The 20,962-nt window shown below is 47.6% G+C and overlaps 1 protein-coding gene across 1 annotated transcript in view; it reads left to right on the forward strand.

Moving 5' to 3' along the window:
• The first annotated feature begins 757 nt into the window (after positions 1-757).
• ABCA4 (ATP binding cassette subfamily A member 4) overlaps positions 758-20,962 on the forward strand; it is a 144,247-nt gene continuing 124,042 nt past the window's right edge. Inside the window, exons 1-5 of the mRNA XM_027536459.1 lie at positions 758-884; positions 10,222-10,315; positions 11,694-11,835; positions 14,366-14,505; positions 20,765-20,892. Coding sequence (XP_027392260.1) covers positions 819-884; positions 10,222-10,315; positions 11,694-11,835; positions 14,366-14,505; positions 20,765-20,892 — 570 coding nt within the window. The 5' untranslated portion in view covers positions 758-818. The remainder of the gene's footprint in view (positions 885-10,221; positions 10,316-11,693; positions 11,836-14,365; positions 14,506-20,764; positions 20,893-20,962) is intronic.

Here is a 20,962-nt window from a genome sequence, read left to right on the forward strand (position 1 = left end):
GCTTCTGTTTGAGATGTTTGGGATCATGGATCCACCTGCAAATGACGAGTCCATCCACTGTGAGCTGGAATATAGTAGCTTATCCACCCACTATTTCTTCTCAAGCCTAGACTGTGTCAGGCATGACTGGCCAATCACAGTCTGTTCTGCTGAGCATGGAGGTTTCCAGCAACTTTTCCACCACAGCTCCAGGTAGCCATGACTAGCTGATCAATTTCAGCACAGGAGAAAAAAACTCTTTACCATCCACTAAACTCAGAGATGCCTACAAATAGCTGACCTAAAGTCACTACAGAGCAAGATAAAGGTTTTTTAAAAGGAGAGATGACTTCAGATCTGGCAAGTGATCTGACTGGGCTTTAAAGTAGTCGTCAGTCCTTGGGTGCTTGCTCAGGGCAAGCTATTTCAGAGGACACAGCCCACCCTATATTTATGGGGAGAGATTCTGTCCCAAACTGAAAGGTCAGATTCCCAAAGGCATATCCTCTTCAGGAACTCTAGGAACCCCTTTGATGGACAGGGAGCCTGAGGGTCTTGGTTTCCCATGAAATGCCCCCACCTCGATTCACTTAGTGCTCCGTCACTCATGTGTTCCCAAAAAGAAGCCAACAGAGTGTCAGCCTGCTTTCCTCCATGAAGGGCTTATGTGTAATTAAAAGGGATTATGCTCTGAAGAAAGTAGCCTTTAATCACCCCGTGAAGGACACAGCAGCCTAAGCTGGAGGTGCTCTGGGCACCATTTATGTCCATTGCTGCCTGTGAGCCCCTGTCACAGACAGAGGGCTGGGAGTGATCTCCGATCTTCCGTGATCACCAGCATGGGCTTTGCCAGACAGATCAAGCTTCTGCTGTGGAAGAACTGGACCCTGCGGAAAAGGCAAAAGGTAAGAGAGGAAACTGTGGTCTTGGACTGAGGAGGTGTGGAGCAAATAGACAATGGAGAGAATGGGTGGGGTGGGAGCGGGGAGGGTGAGAAGCCGATGGGTTAGTTGCTATTTGTCACCGAAGCAGCAAGTAATGTCTGGCTCCTCAGTAATGTGCCGCTCTGACGAGGGTCCTTCCCAGGAAGATGTGCTTCTCTGTCCTGAGGTAGCCGCCCTCCATCCGCAGCCCAGCATGGCCGTACTGTGAAGTGTGCTTTTGCCTGTCCTGCACATGAACCCATTGCCTGCCCATCCCTCCCCGCCCCTGGTTTTTAAGCCTCCGTCTCTGTCGGCATTCCCTTGTGCATTCATACTGTGTGGCGGAAAGAGTCCAAAGTCCTAAAAATCAGGCTCAAAGGAAAACTACGGTTTCCAAGAGCTTCCCAAACCAATGATACTATATTTCATTGGTTCTAAACGGCACACTGTTTTTTCACATTTCTGAAATTGAACTACAGCTCACAATCAAGTGATGCGTTCTTTTCTTAGTGTGCAAAAACAACCCATTAAAAAAGGTAACAACGCATCTTGATGGTGTCAGATTCGATGAGCTATAATATCTTATCAGCACCACAGATGTTTACTGAGCCTTCCAGTGAGCACACATGTACTGGGCTGGACCAGGGACTTAAAAGGCACAGATCCTACCCTGGACTCATTTCTAGTCTGGCTGAGAGAAACTGAAGTATGTTTTGAGACCAAGAGCAAGAAAAAGGAACACAGGCCAAATATCCCCTGAGAAGAACAGCCAACAGCCACAAGAGATCAGAGGACCCCAAGGGTGTACATGTAAATCCATCTGGCCTCTGTCAATTTTTTCTGGGAAACGATACAGAGTGAATACGTAACTATAGATAACGCACATTGCTGTGGCCTCAGGGGCATGGAAATGCTGGGTGACTAAAGGAGCCAAGAGAAGAAGAAGCGGGGGAGGACTGAGTGGATAGGACTGAGAGAGAGCCAGGCGAGGTAGGAGGAGACGGGGAGGAAGATGGGCTATGGGGAGGAAGACAACGGATCTGTTCCAAGCCTCGATTCCGTGTGGGTTTTTGTGGTCAGGACAGGGTTTTCATGGGTATTGGAAAGGAGATTGGAGAAGGAAGGGGGCCAACAGATGTAATATCTGAGGACCCCTGATGAGTATCTCAGTCACAGTCCAGTCAGAGGGACTCTAATGGAAGGAGGCATTAGCTGGTAACCAAGTTGGTACCTAGGAGAAGGCAATAGCAACCCACTCCAGTACTCTTGCCTGGAGAATCCCATGGATGGAGGAGCCTAGTAGGCTGCAGTCCATAGGGTCGCGAAGAGTCTGACACGACTGAGCGACTTCGCTTTCACTTTTCACTTTCACACGTTGGAGAAGGAAATGGCAACCCACTCCAGTGTTCTTGCCTGGAGAATCCCACAGATGGGGAGCGTGGTGGGCTGCTGTCTATGGGGTCGCACAGAGTCGGACACGACTGAAGTGACTTAGCAGCAGCAGCAAGCTGGTACCTGAGGATGTAAAAGAGCTCCAGGTGACATGGAGGCAGCAATTGCAGGATACAATTACCACCCCTACACCTGAGAGAACCAGGGAGAAAGTGGGATTGCTAAATATTAGAAACACAGAGGTGATGTCAGCAGAGCCGAAATGCAGATCTGTGAGGAAGGGACACAACGAGGCCACTGCTGAGGTCTCTGAGCCCAGTCTCAGGCTCAGACCCAAGAGGAGGAAGCCCTGGCTAGCAAGAGGGTTTGGAGCTGAGAGACGATAGGTTAATAACTGGCACGAAAGGGAGCAGCAAGGGCCACAGTCAACCAGTGGACAGATGATTCTTCCCATTTGTGTGTCTTGGACAGGATTTAGGGAGACTGTAGGGGAAGCCAAGTTAGGACCCCTTCCTACTGGGAGACACCACTATCCTCAGGCTGCTTTCCTTTGTCAAAGCTGGTGTGATTTTCAAACTAGCACTGAAGTTATATGTTACCCCAAGAACGCTATACTAAAAGTAATCAGAAACTTAATCTCTATTTCCAGGAGCTTCCTTCGTAGAATGCAAATAGGCAAAAACTGAAGCAGACTCGTTATTAAGTTCATTCATTTATTCATTTGCTCCTTCAGTTAACAAATACTTAATAATCGACTCATTGGAAAAGACCCTGATGCTGGGAAAGATTGAGGGCAGGAGAAGGGGGCGACAGAGGATGAGATGGCTGGATGGCATCACCGACTCAGTGGGCCTGAACAGTGAAGGACTGGGAAGTCTGGCGTGCTGCAGTCCACAGGGTCGCAGAGTCAAACATGACTTAGTGACTAAACGACAACAGTAATAGCCAGGCACTTGGCCAGGTGCTGGGCACACAGTAACAAGACAATCATGGTCTCTGCCTACATGATGTTTAGCCTAGATTTTCACTCAGTTTTACTCTCAATGTGCTCTTCATGGTCCTCTAAAAATGCACCCAGGGACAATAGCTGCTGGCCTGAAATGATTCCATTCCTGTGGCAAGTGTGTTGCTGTTACAGAGAATAACCCTATTTTCAAAAACCCTATCTTCAAAACCCTTTTGGCTCAGAGGCCCTCACGGTTTCTGCTTGCTTTCCCTGGTGCTGGTGGGTGGTCTCTGTTCAGGGATTCTATCTTCTCCCCAATGTGCTTCCTGGAGGCAGCATTGCCAGCGCCTCTGTGGTGAGACAGGGCCTTTCAGGCTGAGGACCTTGGCTGGGGGAATCTCCCAGGGTGCACATAGTCAGGCCTGACAATCATTTGGTGCCATTGGGATGATGGAGATTGAAGTCTTTGTCTGGTGTGCCTCCAGCTAGCTTCTCCACTGCTACATTCCAGGAATTTCCAGGATGTCTGGGTATGATGGAGATATCCCCACAGCCCCCAAGAGCTCTGATAGGGATCTGTGGCCCCTTCTGTAAACTTTTTGGAAGCTTCTGCCTCCACAAAATGATGACTATAAGAAAGAAAAGAAAAAGAAAAAACTCACCCAGCCCATAACCCAGCTCCTAGGTTTTTAATTCCTCAGACTTTCATGGTTTTGGATGTTTACTATTGTGGGCAGAGCAAGAGCAAAAACCAGATACCAGATTTCCCCCTTCCTCCTCTCTTTATCCCTTAAGGTCATAAAAGGAAAGTCTTCAGATCTTTGCTTCCCCCACCCCCATCCCTTTGTTTTTCCTTCCTCTGTTGACATTTATCAAGTATTACTGAATGTCTGGCATGGCACTAAGTATCACTTCATTTAACCCTCATCTCAATTCTGTGAGACAGCCTCCACTATTATCCACCATGGGCATCAGTGACGTTATTGAGTCTTTGGAGGTTAGTGACTGGTGGGGCTGGACCCAGGGCTCCAGGACAGGCAGACACGCCAGTGACCCCACACTGCCCCCAGGTAGCAAGCCCTGTGTAGTAAGCTGGTCAGGAAGACAACAAAGATAGGGTGACCATCTAGTTTATCATCCAATCCAGGGTAGCTTTAAAAGTGAAAGGAGGCACTAATGATGAATATACCAGAACAACGAGTGTAAAGTGATAACAGACCTGGGAAAGTGGGTTTTATGGTCACTATCTGTGACCTAGGGGCTTCCCTGGTGGCTGAGATGGTAAAGAATCTACTTGCAAAGCAGGAGACCTAAGATCAATCCCTGGGTTGGGAAGGTCACCTGGAGAAGGGAATGGCAATCCACTCCAGTATTCTTGCCTGGAGAATTCCATGGACAGAGGAGCCTGCAGGCTACAGTCCATGGAGTCGAAAAGAGCTGGACGTAGCTGAGTGACTGACACTTCCACTTTCTGTGGCCTAGTCATCTGCGCGTTAGATAGCCCCTGTCCTCACGGAACTCAGAGCCGGGGTGGGAGCGGGTATCTGCGCACAATGACTGAGCAGCAAAACATGTGCAGTAGTGGAGAGGAAGGCGGCATGGGGCAGGAGATGAAGATGAGCTCTGGGAGCTCAGAAGAGAGAATGGGGTTGGCAGGGATAAGAGCAGACTCCTCAAGGAGTTCATTCCCCAGAGTATGCATTTCTAGTGATAAGAGTTCTCCCTCTGTTCCCTAGCAAGTACACACTTGCTCATACTTTCGATGAGGCAGGCACTGTGTTGAGTGGGTTTATAAAGACATATTAGGTGTGTCTCTTGCCCCTTAGAGCCCACAGTCTAGGGCCCCTTGGTGTCATCTCTCTGGTCCCAGCTTCCATATCAGGGCAGGATATTTGGGGAAACCTGAGAATTCATGGAGCTTCCCAGGTGGCTTGGTGGTAAAGAACTCACTTGCCAATGCAGGAAACGCAGGTTTGATCCCCAGGTCCATAAGATCCCCTGAAGAAGGAAATGGCATCCCACTCCAGCATTCTCTCCTGGGAAATTCCATGGACAGAGGAGCCTGATGGGCTACAGTCCACGGGGTCGCAGAGAGTCAGACATGACTTAGCGACTTAGCAGGCGCACACGAGGATTTGTGAGAGTAGGGGGCTTATCATTTCCTGGGCCCCAGACCTGGGCATCTGGTATATCCATGACCTTTGACCTAGGGGCCAGAATTAGGTGAGGAGAACCTGGCAGGTGAGGGAAGGCTGGGCAGCTAGTTCCAAACCTCCTCAGGTCTTGGGGCATATTCATTCAGGATGACAATCCTGTCTGGGCTCTCAGTGCAAAAGGGGAAATCATGCAGCTGTTTGGATCCTTGGCCACCGGCTTTCAAATTGAAAACAGAGTAGGAGGGAAGAAAACCTAGCTGACCAAGGTTTCAAACAACAAGCATGACTCTGCCCTTCCCTGTGACCCCCTCCTCCCCTAAGTAGATTGAGTGGTAAAGGGGGAGGAGGGGGCAAAAAAAAAAAGAGAGAACAAGGAAATACCAGTTTGAGAAAAAAAAATTTCCACCAGCCCCTTCTGAGCTTCGGCTGGGCTTAATTAGTTACAGACATGTTTAAAGACGAGGGGTGTGGGGAGGGAGAGCTACTCCGAAAACATGTGTTTAATTATACTGTGGAATTTCTCCCTAGGGTATGCCTGTGCACAGTTGAGCATCAAGGACAAAGATGCCGCTCTGGGATGGGGGCTACACATACAGTTCTGGGGGAGGGGACGAGGTTGTTGTGGGGACTTGTCAGGCTAGAAAGGCTAGAAAAGAATTGCTGGTGGTCTTTGTGCAGGAAGTGAAGTGTGAAATGCAGCCCTATCTAAACAAATACTCGCAGAGTTGAACAGTAACACTGACTTCTCCAAAACTGCTTTTCAAAGATTACCAACTACTACTTGGGCCAGTGGGTCTCAGTCCCAGCCACACACTGGAACTACCTGAGAAGTGTTAAAAAACAAACAAACAAAAAAATACCAAACTGATGTCCCATGGCCAGACACCCTGGTGTAATTGATGTGGGGCATGGCCCGAGCTCCCTACAGATTCCTGCATTCAGCCATGTGAGAACCGCAGACCTAAGTTGATGAAGGTGATCATTTGAGAGGCAGGGACTTTAGGTGGAAAATAGAGGCCCTAATTCAGAGATGTGGTAAAGAGGAAAACCTGCAAAGCTGTACTAGTCCTTACCCTCAGCAAAGGGTGAAGGAGGAAAGTAAAGTTCTGAACTGGCCTCCCCGAATAGGTGGACTTGCAAAGACCAGATATTTCAAAACTACAAGTGTGAGTGAGTAAGTGGGTAAGAGAATGTGTGACTTACATGACAAAGAGGGATGAGATCCACTAGCCTGGGTTTGGGAATTTTATCCACAGGACAGGTAGACCAGGCTGGCTGACCCTCCCCTGGCCCAAGATCCTCCATGGAGTAGGGGACAGTGTGTGGTTAGTTTTCTCAGAAAGCCCCATGCTTCCAAACTGAAAACTGAGTAGTTTTGACTCCAGAAAGGAAGAAAAAGGAGGAAACGTGAATGTGAGTGGAGGGCAGACCTAGGACCTTGCAGATAATTTAAATTATAGCTCCTTGCTGTTCAGACTTTACAATGTGCTGTCACTTATAATGTCCCTGTGACCCTTGTGGGAAGTGAGGGTCAGTAATAAACGTCTCATGTCCATAGTATGTTTCTATGTGCCAGACTCTGCTTCAGGTGTTTTACAAACTGAACTCACTTCATTCTCACAACTGCTCTGAGAGGTAGGTCCTGATAGCACTCCCATTTTACAGATGAGACCCCAAGGCATGGAGAGATCGAATGGGTTACCCAAGGTTGTACAGCTAGTAGACAGAAAAGTCAGCTAAGAACCTCTGCTGTTGACACACTTTTAACCCTCAGTATAAGCTATAGGATAGAATAGGCTGATTTCACAGATGAGAAAACTGAGACTTGGAGATAAAACAAGCCCCAAAGTGATTCCTAACCTAGGTCTCCCCATTCCCAAATCAGCAGCAATGTTTCATATACCAGCCTATTCCCAGGTAGGCATTGCTACATGGAAGGTGGCTGACTTAGTAGACGATAGACAGCCAATGCCGCAAGCAGTTGTCTTAAGGAAGAATCAAAGATGTAGAATTTGGACTGGTTGTCTCATTTCCTTGGTGAGGACACCAGGAAAAAGTTTTGGTTTCATAGTTTGCACCTATCACTCACATTACTATCTTGCAGAACTTGCTCTCCAACCTTACCAAGTGATGGGGACTGGTTGGAGAGTGGGTGGGATGGGGAAATTTGGGATGGAAGCTGTGAAGCCAGCGTACTGTCCATGAGGGAAGCAGTTTGTTCAATTTGCAAACTGTTGTTTACCTGAGCCACTGAGTCACCTCCAACTTTCTAGAGGAGCCTCCTAGACCAGTCTTGACAAAGATTCATTCATTCCGCCAATATTTACTGGACATTTTTTATAAACTTGGCCCTGTATTGGGTGTAGTGACAAGGATAGACATGGTCCCTGCCCTCAGGAAGCTTATAGCCAGGGAGGGGTCCACCTGCATGAAGGAGTAATGACGATGAGTGCCATGGGAAGAGCTCTAGTGACCAGCAAGAATGGGTGCGTCCTTAACAGTGAAACAGGGTAACTGTGGACAGTTTTTACCCCTCCACCCTTGATTTGCATGGCTTGGGGGAACTGCCAACATTTTTATGACTATCAAGTGTGCTCGGAGCCAGTCCTTTTAATACTGGATGGGACTTGTCTGATATTGGTGTTTAGCCATTTGTGGGGAGAATGTATAGGAGAAGTCTTAAAAACGAGTGGTTTAAGGAAAAATCTACTGTTCTTTCTTCTTCCCATAATGTTTGTGTGAGTTTGTCTTCTAATACATCATCCCTAGACATATTTTGGATAAAAGGTTTTGTAAATGTTACAACAGCATAATCACCACCTATCCTAAACATTTTTTTTCTTTTCTTCAATGTATTGTCTTTTTTCTCTCATTGACTTATGTTATGATTTGTAATAATCTGTTTGCCAGCAGACCTAACCAACAGAGAAGGAACAAAGATTTATTGAGCATATGCTATGTTGTCTACTGCAGATGGTGATTGCAGCCATGAAATTAAAAGATGCTCACTCCTTGGAAGGAAAGTTATGACCAACCTAGATAGCATATTCAAAAGCAGAGACATTACTTTGCCAACAAAGGTCCGCTAGTCAAGGCTATGGTTTTTCCTGTGGTTATGTATGGATGTGAGAGTTGGACTCTGAAGAAAGCTGAGCGCTGAAGAATTGATGCTTTTGAACTGTGGTGTTGGAGAAGACTCTTGAGAGTCCCTTGGACTTCAAGGAGATCCAACCAGTCCATCCTAAAGGAGATCAGTCCTGAGTGTTCATTGGAAGGACTAATGCTAAAGCTGAAACTCCAATACTTTGGCCACTTCATGCGAAGAGTTGACTCATTGGAAAAAACTCTGATGCTGGGAGGGATTGGGGGCAGGAGGAGAAGGGGACGACAGAGGATGAGATGGCTGGATGGCATCACCGACTCGATGACATGAGTTTGAGTAAACTCCAAGAGTTGGTGAAGGACAGGAAGGCCTGGAGTGCTGCGATTCATGGGGTCTCGAAGAGTCAGACACGACTGAATGACTGAACTGAACTGATGTTGTCTGCCATTCTCCTGAGAATTTAAGTACATTAGTCCTAACCCATAGAAATGGAACAAAGGTTTATTGAGCACCTGATATGGTGTCCACCATTCTGCTGAGAATTTAAGTACATTTCTTTGGAAGGAACAATAAAGGGTTAAATTTAAAGCCACATGAATAGCCCCTAGCTGATCTATATAGGCTTACATTTCTATTTTCAGCCATCTGCTTAAATTCTGCTTTAGTTTTAATGCGTTTCTGAATGGGGGTTGGGTGGAAGAACTATTACATTCCCCAATACATATCTGTCAATACCAATAATCCCACACCTCCAACCACACCCTGACATGCCTTGGAGTGTGGGCTGCAGCAACCAACTGGTTCTTCTTTGGAGTCAAGAGTCCTTAAACTCTAAATTGAACCTAAATTAAATACCGACGTTTAGTCATATGTTGATATTGATAACTCCTTCCAGTATTGTAAAATCTCATGGCAGTGTGCCCTTCTTTGTTTATTTAAGCAACAAGAAATTGTTGAAGAAAAATGTTGGTAAATTTAGATTTCTGGGTTTGACTTTACTGTGAATCACAGTATTTCATGGAAGGATTTGCACCTTCATTCATTCATTCAGTGACCACACATGCGAAGTCCAGTGGCACCATAAGAAAACAGGGCAGTGAGGAGGGGCAGAGCTCTGGGCCTGGAGACAGGAGGCTGGATTTTGGCTCCAATGCCGTCACTGCCCATGAGATACTGCACCAGTCACCTGCCCTTCCTGGGCCCCTGTTTCCTCATCTGCAGAAGGAGAGGTTATCAGGAGACCTTTACTACCTGCGGCATCAGCATTACCTGGGAGCTTGTTAGACATGTGAGATCTGATAGGGCCTTACAGAATCAGAATTTGCGTTCACGTGCATAGCAACATCCAAAAAGCACTGAAGCACTTAGCCTGATGATTTTTGATGAATGTACTGTGCTAACAAAGTTTTCAATTGGGTTGGCCAAAATAATCAATTGGATTTGTCCATATCATCTTACAGGAAAACCCGAATGAACCTTTTAGCCAACCCAATAAAATAGAGGCAGACTGGAACCCAGATGACACCAAGTCTTGGGGGTCCAATATATCAGAGTAGAGGCAGTATGGAAGGTAAGGTCTAAAAAAGGAAGTCCTTTAAATATGCCACAACCAGAGTCCTGTTGCAGAGACAGACATGGAAATGAAGTGTGTCTGCTCGGGGTATGTTTCCTGTAGTCACTTAGTATCACTGGTCTTTCTCACTTTGTGTTTTGTTTTTCCAGATTCGCTTTGTGGTGGAACTCGTGTGGCCTTTATCTTTATTTCTGGTCTTGATCTGGTTAAGGAATGTCAACCCCCTCTACAGCAAACATGAATGTAAGCATAACAGAGCTGGGGTAGGGGGAGCCTTGGCATGCCTGGAGGTCCCTATCACTTTGTTTAAGAAAGGGTCTGGGGACTGGGGGGTGCCAGGATCTGATCTGCTTATCATCATTTCATGCCTAGAATGCAGAAAACACATTATGCAAACTAACTTTTAAATCCTGCACATTCTACACAAATACATGTGGTTACTAAAGAATTGTGTAATTATTTTTTGTTTGGTTGGTTTTTTCTACACCTAAACTCTTTGTACTTTTAAAGGGAGCAGATTATAGATGAATTCTTTGAAATATTGGGTTGGCCAAAAAGTTCATTCAGTTAAGATGTAGATAAACCCAAACAAATTTTTTGGCCAGCCCTATATTTTGAAGATAGTTTAGAAATATATTAGGCATGGTGCTAAAGAAAAAATAAGAAGGGATATCACCAGTCCAGGTTTGATGCATGAGACAGGGTGCTCAGGGCTGGTGCACTGGGATGACCCAGAGGGATGGGATGGGGAGGAAGGTGGGTGGCGGGTTCAGGATGGGGAACACATGTACACCCATGGCTGATCCATGTCAATGTATGGCAAAAACCACTACAATATTGTTAAGTAATTAGCCTCCAATTTAAATAAATAAGAAGGGACAGAAAATAGTGTATTAATAATGTAATATTTCTTGGACCCCAGAGGTGTCCTGGGACCGAGGATGAGGGTATGTGTGCCTCTCTTATACTATGCTCCTCAGAGAAAGCTTTCGCCTGGTTTCTGGCTGGGATGACTTCTTCTGGGCTCTTGGCAGCCGGTGTGGGATCCTCAGGAGTCATACCAGCTGTTCAGTCCCCTGTTCTGGTTTTCCATCCTCTTGTTAGTGAGTTTCAGGCCCCATATTCTGCATATGGACAGCCTTCTGCCCATTAAACACTTGCTTGTGTACCTGACCCCTCAAGGAGCCTATAACCTGTGCTCCCTCTTTAATGCTTGGGGTTAGATGCTCAATACACAGTTGTGGAAGGAATAGACAAACCTCTTCTCCTCGTTAAACATCAGCAACGCATGGAGGCTTCTCGCTCGAACATCGCTCCACCCCTTCCATCTCCCCACAACACAGTGTGCTCCTCTTCTGTTCGCCCTTCACAGGTCCATCCATGCCTCTGTTAGGTATGTTTCCATCCCACCACTACCCTGGAAGCTTGAGAGAAGAGACCCTGTCTCCAGCACCCAGCACAGGGCCAGGCGTACATTAGATGCTTCTGCTTCTTAAACATTGGTACATGAAGGAAAGCACCAGAAGGACCAGGGTCCATCCTGCAGAGGCTCTAGCTCCTAGGACCTGCATCCTTCTTAGTGTCAATGTCTAACTCCTTGTCTTCCTTTCCTTTCTTAAAGGCCATTTTCCCAACAAGGCGATGCCCTCAGCAGGAATGTTGCCATGGCTCCAGGGAATTTTCTGCAATGTGAACAATCCTTGTTTTCAAAGTCCCACTGCAGGAGAATCTCCTGGAATTGTGTCAAACTATAACAACTCCATGTAAGTGCTGGGATTCCCACCGTACACCCTTTATTCTCCTCTTGCCTCGGAGTTCGTGTATGTGCACACAGAGCATGTGCTGCTGAATAAGTGGTCTCGTGGCTTGTGGAAACCTTAAATTCAAAGGAGCAGGGCATGTTTCCACTCTGGAACATTCTGTATCAGCTGTCAGGGCACTTGAGGAAAAGGCTACAAACTTCGGCCAGATGACAGAATTTCTTGGTCCTTATATCCCAAAGATATGACTAGGAGTCTGATGCCAGCACCCTGCTGAAATGTGTCTACTGCCTCCAGCTCATCCATCTGCTCAAGCGGAGTCACTGCATGAGAAACAGTCCATTCCCCTTCTGATTCCTTATGTCACTCTCCACCCTGGATCAACTCTGAATGATCTCTGTTCTTTTAAAAGTCTTCTTGGACATCTAAAAGCTAAGAAAATTGTCAGGGGACCTTTTGAGGGTGAATGAAACCAAGTTTACAAGGTGAAATTTGCTTCTTGGAAGAAAAAGAGACAATTTCCAAATCCTCTGTCATAAATGTCGTTAGTTCTCTTGGTTGGCCAGATCTTAGGATGTTGCTTGAGAGCAGTAGTTCTTAACTTGTAGGGCTGAAGACCATTCCCAGAAGCTGATGAAAACTGATGGTCCCCTTCCCAAGGAAAATGAGGATGCACATACCCACAGAACATACACCGTGCATATGATTTCAGGGCATATGTGGACTCCAGGTTAATAACCTCTGGTCTGGGATTGAATTTCAAGTCAAATTCCATAAGATAGTCTATATTTGGAATTCCCTTGAAGTAGATAGGGGGACTTGATGTAGCATGTTCTATAGACAGAGGCTCCAGTGTTCTTGCCTGGAGAATCCCAGGGACGGGGGAGCCTGGTGGGCTGCCGTCTATGGGGTTGCACAGAGTTGGACACGACTGAAGCACTTAGCAGCAGCAGCAGCAGGAATGAGGACACGGTTGTCCTCCAGCCACTGGGCTGACCTCCAGCTGCAGTTTGTGATGCTTATGCCCAAGGGTCACCAACAAGGGCTTGTTGGAGTGCAGGCTTCACCTACTTGTATAAACATCAAGTCAGATGGAAACTGAGATATTGGGTTGCTCCAGTTCTTTCCTTAGAGGAGATTTGGATATAATTCCACCAGGGCAAAACTGCGTTTTGACAAAAAGAAAAAGAACATTTGGTAATTCCACTTAATACTCAGAGGTAACCTTCCCCACTGGGAACAAACTGTGACTGCTTTTGCCGTACAAGGCAAGAGTAGTTGTGACAGAGACTGCCTGGTCCACAAGCCTATAACATGTTTGCTAACCCCTGGTTTATTGGAAGACAGAAGAGGGAACACAGAACACCCATCTTCCTGGAAGACAGCATTTTAGCTGGGCTCCCCTGGCCGCAAACATCTTAATTTACAATCTGTACTTTCAGCTTGAGCCTTCTCGAGGTGCCTAAGAAGAAACACTTGCCTATCCAGAGAGACCCCATGAGTCACGTCATGGGATCAGGGGCGCTTTGGAGGTGCTTCAGCAGCAGCTCCGTGGAGCTTTGGTGGGACTGGCTCTGAGGGTCCACAGGTTGAGAAGTGGAACTGGGGAGGGGAAGCAGCTTTGGACTCTAGCTGTGTTCAGCATCTGAGCCAGGAAATCTGAGTTTCATGTTTCATGCACATAGTATACGTGAGATGTTGGCTTACTCAAAATTCATTTGCTTGCAAGGCACAGAAACACATTTAAACAAGTTTAAACCTCAGAAGGAAAGACATGATTTGGACACTAGACCTTCTTAAAAAGCCAAGAGCAGCAAGCAGTTCTCTGGGAGGGGGACAAGAACAGAAGAACCACCAGGAGCTGCTCCCTCCTGTCTGGGCCTACAAGGTCCAGCCTCTCCACCACCGTCTGGGGTTCTACTCCATCTGCCTCTCTCCACTGAGCACTCTGCCCTGCTTCTCAATGCCTCGGCTGGTGCTAGTTGCCCAGTTCACGATGCCTGGGCTTGGGCAATCAGAAGAGCATCTGTGAGTACCATTCAAATTCCTGGGAACAAATTTGTTTCCCCAGCTTTATTTCCCTTGTCCAGTCAGCCTTGGCAGAGGTGTGTGTGTTCATGCATGCAAGGAGGGCTTTGTAGATTAAGTATGGCTGTTAGAACCTGAGCATATGAATGGCTGGAAGGGCAGGTCTCAGAGAAGTGGATACTGGCTGAAAAGAGCCCCTACTAATATCTCCTATTATCATCCTAAGACTTCTTGGAGGAGGAAACACATAGTGAAAAGAGTTGAGAAGTGACCCAGCCCTGACAAAGTTGGAAGACTTTTGACAACAAATTGCTCAGAGCCCCCGTTATCTTATATGTATAAGGAAGTAAAAATATCTCCTTTTGTCTTGGCAATATTGAGAGGATATATAATGTAAGTATATGCAGCGGGGTCAAGCAGGTGGTATCTTAAAAAATTACACAATGTATTATAATAATGATGAAAATGACAGCTATGTCTTTAATGATGAGGCTCATTCTTACAGCTTGGCAAGGGTGTATAGAGATTTTCAAGAACTCCTCATGGATGCACCAGAGAGCCAGCACCTTGGTCAGGTTTGGAGAGAACTCCGCACCTTGTCCCAGCTCATGAACACCCTCCGAATGCACCCCGAGAGGATTGCAGGTGAGGTGGGCTTCAGTGTTCTTAAGTATCACTTGCTTCTCGTTTGCCTCCTCCACCAGACAAACTGAAAATACAGAAAGGAATTAGATTTGGTTGGAAAAGATACCAGAGGGTGTAGGAAGGGATCTAGAGACAGGAGGAGGCTTACCTTGGTAAGAACTCCTCTTTTTACCAGGCCTGAAGGTAGAAAGTTAGGAAGGAGGGCAAGAAAGATCTCATCCCAGGTAAGTCGCGAGATAGGAGAATGTGGAAAGATATGTGCTCTGGAAAGTCTGAGGCCAGGTGAAGGGGAAAGAGTTCATGGAGCCTGGAAAAGATGTGGACCATATTCACAGAGTCCTAGAGAGTGAGCTACCCAGGACTGTGCAGAAGCAATGCCAAGTAGCAGTAAAGAGCCAGGAAGATCAGTGCACATGTTGGTTGTTGTTATTTCTGTTGTTTAGTCGCTAAGTCATGTCTGACTCTTTGTGACCCCATAGACTGTAGCCTACCAGGCTCCTCTGTCCATGGGATTTCCCAGGCAAGAACACTGGAGTAGGTTGCCATTTCCTCCTCCAGGGGATATTCCCTACCCAGGGATCAAACCCACATTTCCTGCATTCGCAGGTGGATTCTTTACCACGGAGCCACCGGAAGCCCAGAGCATGTGTTTATCACGACATAAATATGTATAGTCCTTCTTTTTATTCTGGTAATATTCAGCGTCCCAGGCCCTGAGGCAGAGCAGGTGCAAAGTTGGGGGAAGTAGGATTGGGGGCTGGTAGGGAGGTGCCAGGGAAGGTCCAGGAGGTCAGGGCGTTGAGGGGAGTGATTGGACTACACAGATAGGGTCCAGGCTGCATATGGATGAAGGAGAAGCCAGAAGGACTGGAATTGCCCAAGGGAAATGGAGAGGCAAAAGAATGGAGGCCTCAGAGGGTTCCATGACGCTGGTTACAGACTGAGAAAACAACAGGATAGAAAGATTGACAGCTGTGGTCAGAATGTGAAATATGTGGATTCAGGATTTCAAAGGCATGCAGGACAGATGAGAACAAGCCCCCAGGCATGGCCATGGAGGTTGAAGTGGAGCAGAGGTGAAGGTTAGGCGACGGGAAGGCAAAGGAAAGCAGGCTGGATGGACACAGAGGTTGCGGGGGTGGGAGAGCCCCCTGGAATCCAGAAGCTTGAGGACAGAGGGGGAAGGAGCTCCCTCTCCCATGCCCCCCTCTCCAGGGCAAGAACTAGAAACAAGCAAAACCCAAACCCAGAAAATCTCGGACACCTCTTTTCAGAGCACAAGTGGATGCTGTGTGGTTTTCGCGTCCGCCATAGGCTCCTCTGTAGGTGGTTGGAGTTACTGGCTATGGAAACAGCCTGGGCACCAGGTGGACCACACCCGCTTTTCAGGGGTAAATGAACAGCTGGAAGGCAGCAGGCTGGCCAGGACCCCAGGGGTCAGTGTGGTTGTGGGGGTGGAGAAAAGGCTGCCCGGGTGGGGAAGTTTGTTCAGGGATGGGCTCAGAGGCTGTAAAGGAAGTGGTTTGTGGCTGCTGGGAAATGTCAGCTCTTTGAATGGAGATGAACTGACCATGAGGACGACCTTGCAGGATGACAACGGTGAGGAAGGTGATGTCCAAGGAGACAGAAGGGGCTGGATCGGACAGCTTCTGGCTAGGGAGAATGGTACGAAACAGTCGCCCAGGGCTCCTCACCCATGCAAGCCAGGCCGTGTGCTGGTGCCTGGTGACAGAGTCATTAGACCAGTGCCCTCCCCCGAGGGATCCCTGGGCAGAAGTGGAAGGCCCAGGTCCGCACCCTGTGGGGGCTGCTGGAGGGAAGCAGAGGGCCAAACAGCATAGGTGAGTAGGTCCAAAGAGAACCCAATCCTCCTGCCACTGGGCCACCTTCTCCCTTCTCTCCCTATTGGAAAAATAAAGCACAGGAGTCTGACCAGATGACGGTTAAGATTCCTTCATTACATTCTACTGCTTCTGAAATCAGTAATGCATACATGTTATGTCGTAAAACTAGAGTACAAACACGACCTTCTTTGCTGCTCAGGAGTTTACTAAGAGTAAGGGTTGAAAGAACCGCAGGGCCTTGCAGGGTCTGGGCACAGTTGACATTTTAATATGAGGGAAATAAGGGGGAGAAGCACCAACAAGGCAGCAGTTTTTCCCAAGGTTGAACAGCAGATGAGAACACGGGCTTGCCCAACGCCTGGAATGACTATCCACCCTGTTCATCAGTGCACGTTTCACTGCGTTTTCTCATTGTCAGATGGTCTGGCTGGAAGGAAGCAAAAAGGAAGTCATTTCAAACCACAGTGTCTCTGTGGTCTTTCAAGCCTTTATATGAGGACCGAAATCACTGCTTACAAGCCAACACAATGCTAGTTTCGAATTGCCATACAGGTGCTTCTTGTGTCAGCCTTCGGGCTGTGGGGGAACATTCCCCTCATGAGACTGGCTTCGGGGGGGTCTGGGAAAACAGCGTTAGAGGAGGCCAGCTGAGACTGTCCAAAGGAATTTGGGGGCTGAGAACATGGACTCTGCAGAACCCCTGTCCTTGGTGGCCATGAGAGGGGAAAACAGACCATCCCCAACAAAAAGGACAGGGTGTCTGAAGGAACTTCTGGCCGAGCACTAAAATCCACAGTCAGTAGTGAAGATAGTTTCAGAGTCTGTCCCTGGGCTCCCAGGACCTTGCTGGCTGTGAGCACTGAATCCTCAGCCCCAGGCTGCAGTGGAGGGTTAAGCCTCTGAAAGCGAGATGGGCGGCTGTCACTGGTGTGTACTTTTGCCTGTCAGTTCCCCAGTCACCTGGGAAAGTATGCCAACAGTGACCTAGGGCATTTTCCTTTCCTAGCAAACCTGTAGTACTGCATTCTCCACAGAGGAGGATTAATGGTAAAAAAAAAACACTAGCCGTGAAGCCCCCTCCCCTCTTACCCCCGAGCAAGCTCTGCAGTCTCTCAGTCATCTTTAAACATTGCCCTCTGAGCCTCACGCACGCATTTTCCTGGTCTCCCCACCCCCATCCCAGCCTTCTGAGCTCCATGGGCCTCAGCAGCCCCTTCCCCCAGCCTCTAATCTTCCCAGGGAAGAGAACAAGAAGAACAACATTTTAAACTACATTTATTTTCTTTTCCTCAGGGCCCCCCAGTTCACATTTCTCCCTCGGGAATCCTGCTGTCTGGTATCGGCCACTGCTTACATTCTGGCCCCACATCTCCCTACAGGGTGGCCCCCACCCTTCCTCAGGTGTGCTGAACCAGCACGCTCTTTCATGCACCTTCTCCCTGGGGCCACGGCAGCCCAGGCACCTGGGTGGGAATCTAGGCCAGGGCAAAGTTGCTCCCAGTTCCCCTCGTTTTGTCCCTTTTCCCAAGCGAGATGTTTGTAGATGTTTGTATGTAAGGTCAGGTGAGGGAGTTAAAGAATAACGAAGAGTTCAATAGTCAGATAGGGTCCTGACTCTCAGGTCAAGACAACAGTTATTTACTGGGTGTCTCCTATTACTCCATAGACATTCACCAAAGCCCTGATTCCATGTCAGGCTCTAGTGCTGGGTGTCACATAGAGATGACTTGGAGGGCTTACATCTCTGTGCCCAGCTAGGTATGATGGGGAGTGTGATAAAAGCAGTATCTGTAGCTCTCTACTCTCAAGAGACTCTGTGAATGTGTGTGTGTGTGTGTGTGTGTGTGTGTGTGTGTGTGTGTGTGTTGGGAGTTGTGTTGCTGGAGGTCAGAGGATATAGTATGATACTATATACAAAGAGATGATTTGGAGATGAACTACCAAGTTGGAGCCCCAGGTGAAGAAAAAAAAAGGAATCTGGGTTTGGAAGATAAGTCATTGAAAAGGAAAGAAAGCAAGAAGAAAATAGAGCAGCCCCTCTCAGAACCACTGCTCTCTCCTGGGGTAGTGTCCCCAGTCCATGGTTTCAGCTACCTGAGGTCATCCAGTCTGAAAATGTAAGTGGAAAATTCCAGAAGTAAATAACTCATAGGTTTTAAACTGTGTGCCTTTCTGAGTAGCATGATGAACTCTTGCACTTACCTGCCTGGGATGGAAACCATCCCTTTATCCAGGTATCCTGCCCATTAGTCACTTACTCCCTGGCTTTTTTCAGATTGACTGTCAGAGTATTACAGTGTTTATGTGCAAGTAAGCCTTATTTGATTTAATAAAGGCCCCAAAGTGCAAGACCAATGATGCTGGCAATTCAGATATTCTCTTACTCTGCCTAGTTTATAAATTAAACCTCATCATAGGTATGTATGTATAGGGAAAAAAACACAGTATATATATATATAGGGTTTGGTACTATCTGCTTCCCCTTGGGGGTCTTGGAATATATCCACTGAAGATAAAGGGACTATTGCAGTCAGGTCCTCCTTAAGGCTTTGGGTGACACTGGATTCCCTGGTGGTACAACTGTCAGCACGCTCCATGGTGGTGAGGGAGGTGTCCGTGTGATAGAACTTCAGGGTTGGTTCCCCGAAGCTGGCCCCAGCTGCATGGGCAGGTCTGTGGCTGGCCCATCCCCTTTCAAGAGGAAATTAGCAGAACATCAATCTGGAGGCGGCATATACAAAGAAAGTCACGACCTGAACATGAAGGGTGGCTGTCAAGCACTCAAGGGAACCTCTTGGCTGCCTGGGGAAGGGAGGATTTGGGGACAGAGCAGATGAGGCACTGTAGTATTAGAACCTGGAAGGAGCAGGGACATTTGATGGTTAAAGTTAAAGAAGAACTAAGAGATAAGCAGTCAACCAGGCTCCTGGCAAAGATAGGATGTAGAGATAAGCATTTTCATGCAACCCAAATATTTGAGTCTGACACAACTGAGCAACTGGAACTGAAATGAACTGCATGTTGAAATGATTTCTTAAATATCTGGACCCTCTGCCATCTTCTCTGGCTGGTGCCTCCAGAACTGGAGCAGTGGCCAGCTTGAGACTGAAGGTTGGCCCTGGAAGCAGGCAGAGAAGGTGAGTGGGAATTCCCTAGAAAGGGTAAGAATAATATTAATGCAATTAGGACAAGCTTTTTCTTTTTTTTTTAAGTTGGCAGCTAAGTACTTTACATTCTTTATTCCAAGTCACCCCCACAACAATCCTAAGAGGCATATGTGGAAAATGCAGACCCAGAGAGGGTCAATCACTTGCCCCAGGGTCACTGTAATGGTTAGGAATCCTTTATGCCTCCTTATAAAGAAATTTCTGCTTCCAGTGGGTTTGAGTGGAGTGGAAAGAATGTGACTGGGCTGATCAGGGCATGAGACTGCAAGCCCGGGCAATAGACCCTCCCCTTTCCCCACTTGAAGATTTTCTTGCCCCAGACAGCCCCGTAAGTCTTAGTCCAAGTGCATACCCTGAACTTAGAGCCATAGCTGACGTGACAGAAACACCAGGAAGGGTCGTCTACCCCTTGACAATGGCCCTGTGGACAGAGCACGTGTCTCCTCCAATTCCACGTGTCTAGGGTTTGAAATCAGTCCTGAATATTCATTGGAAGGACTGATGCTGAAGCTGAAACTCCAATACTTTGGCCACCTGGTGTGAAGAGCTGATTCATTTGAAAAGACCCTGATGCTGGGAAAGATTGAAGGTGGAAGGAGAGGGGAACGACAGAGGATGGGATGATTCAATGGCATCACCAACTCAATGGGCATGAGTTTGAGTAAACTCCGGGAGTTGGTGATGGACAGGGAGGCCTGGGTGCTGCAGTCCTTGGGGTCGCAAAGAGTCGGACATGACTGAGCGGCTGAACTGAACTGAAGGGTTTCTCAGCCTCAGCACTATTGACCGTTTGAACTGCATAGTTCTTTGCTTGGTCAGGGAAGCAGGGTTCTTCTGTGCATTGTGGGATGTTTAGTGGCATCCACTAGTACTTACCCACCAGTATTTTCCAAGTTGTAACAACTAAAAATGTCTCCAGACATTGCCATATATTCCCAGGAGGACAAAACTGCTCCTCACCCCACCCCATTGCCCAACACCGACTCTGCAAAGGATCTGATGACCACCACCACCTCCAGGCCAACCTAGCTTTTTCCAGCTTGTGTGCCTTCTCACAAATTTTGCCTATCTGCTCCAGCAGTAAATGCTGTGACTGTGTTGGTGACAGGCCTGACCCTTAGGTGCTCCCATGGAGCCCCCAAACAGAGCCTTCCTCTGAGAGTCCAGTTAGAAATCACTTCTCGATATTTTCCCTTATTTGACCCATTTTTCCTTCAACACCCTGCTCTTTTTCTCTTTCGTATGCAGGAAGAGGAATACGAATTCGGGAGGTCCTAAAAGATGATGAAACGTTGACACTGTTTCTCGTGAAGAACATTGGTCTGTCTGACTCAGTCGTCTACCTTCTGGTCAACTCCCAAGTCCGTCCAGAGCAGGTAGGTGGATGTCATTGGCCCAGTGGTCCCTGGAGGGGAGGAGTAGGCACTGAGCCTGAGAAAGGCAAGG

The sequence above is a fragment of the Bos indicus x Bos taurus genome, chromosome 3 (assembly GCF_003369695.1).
Source record: "Bos indicus x Bos taurus breed Angus x Brahman F1 hybrid chromosome 3, Bos_hybrid_MaternalHap_v2.0, whole genome shotgun sequence".
Classification (NCBI taxonomy): domain Eukaryota; kingdom Metazoa; phylum Chordata; class Mammalia; order Artiodactyla; family Bovidae; genus Bos; species Bos indicus x Bos taurus.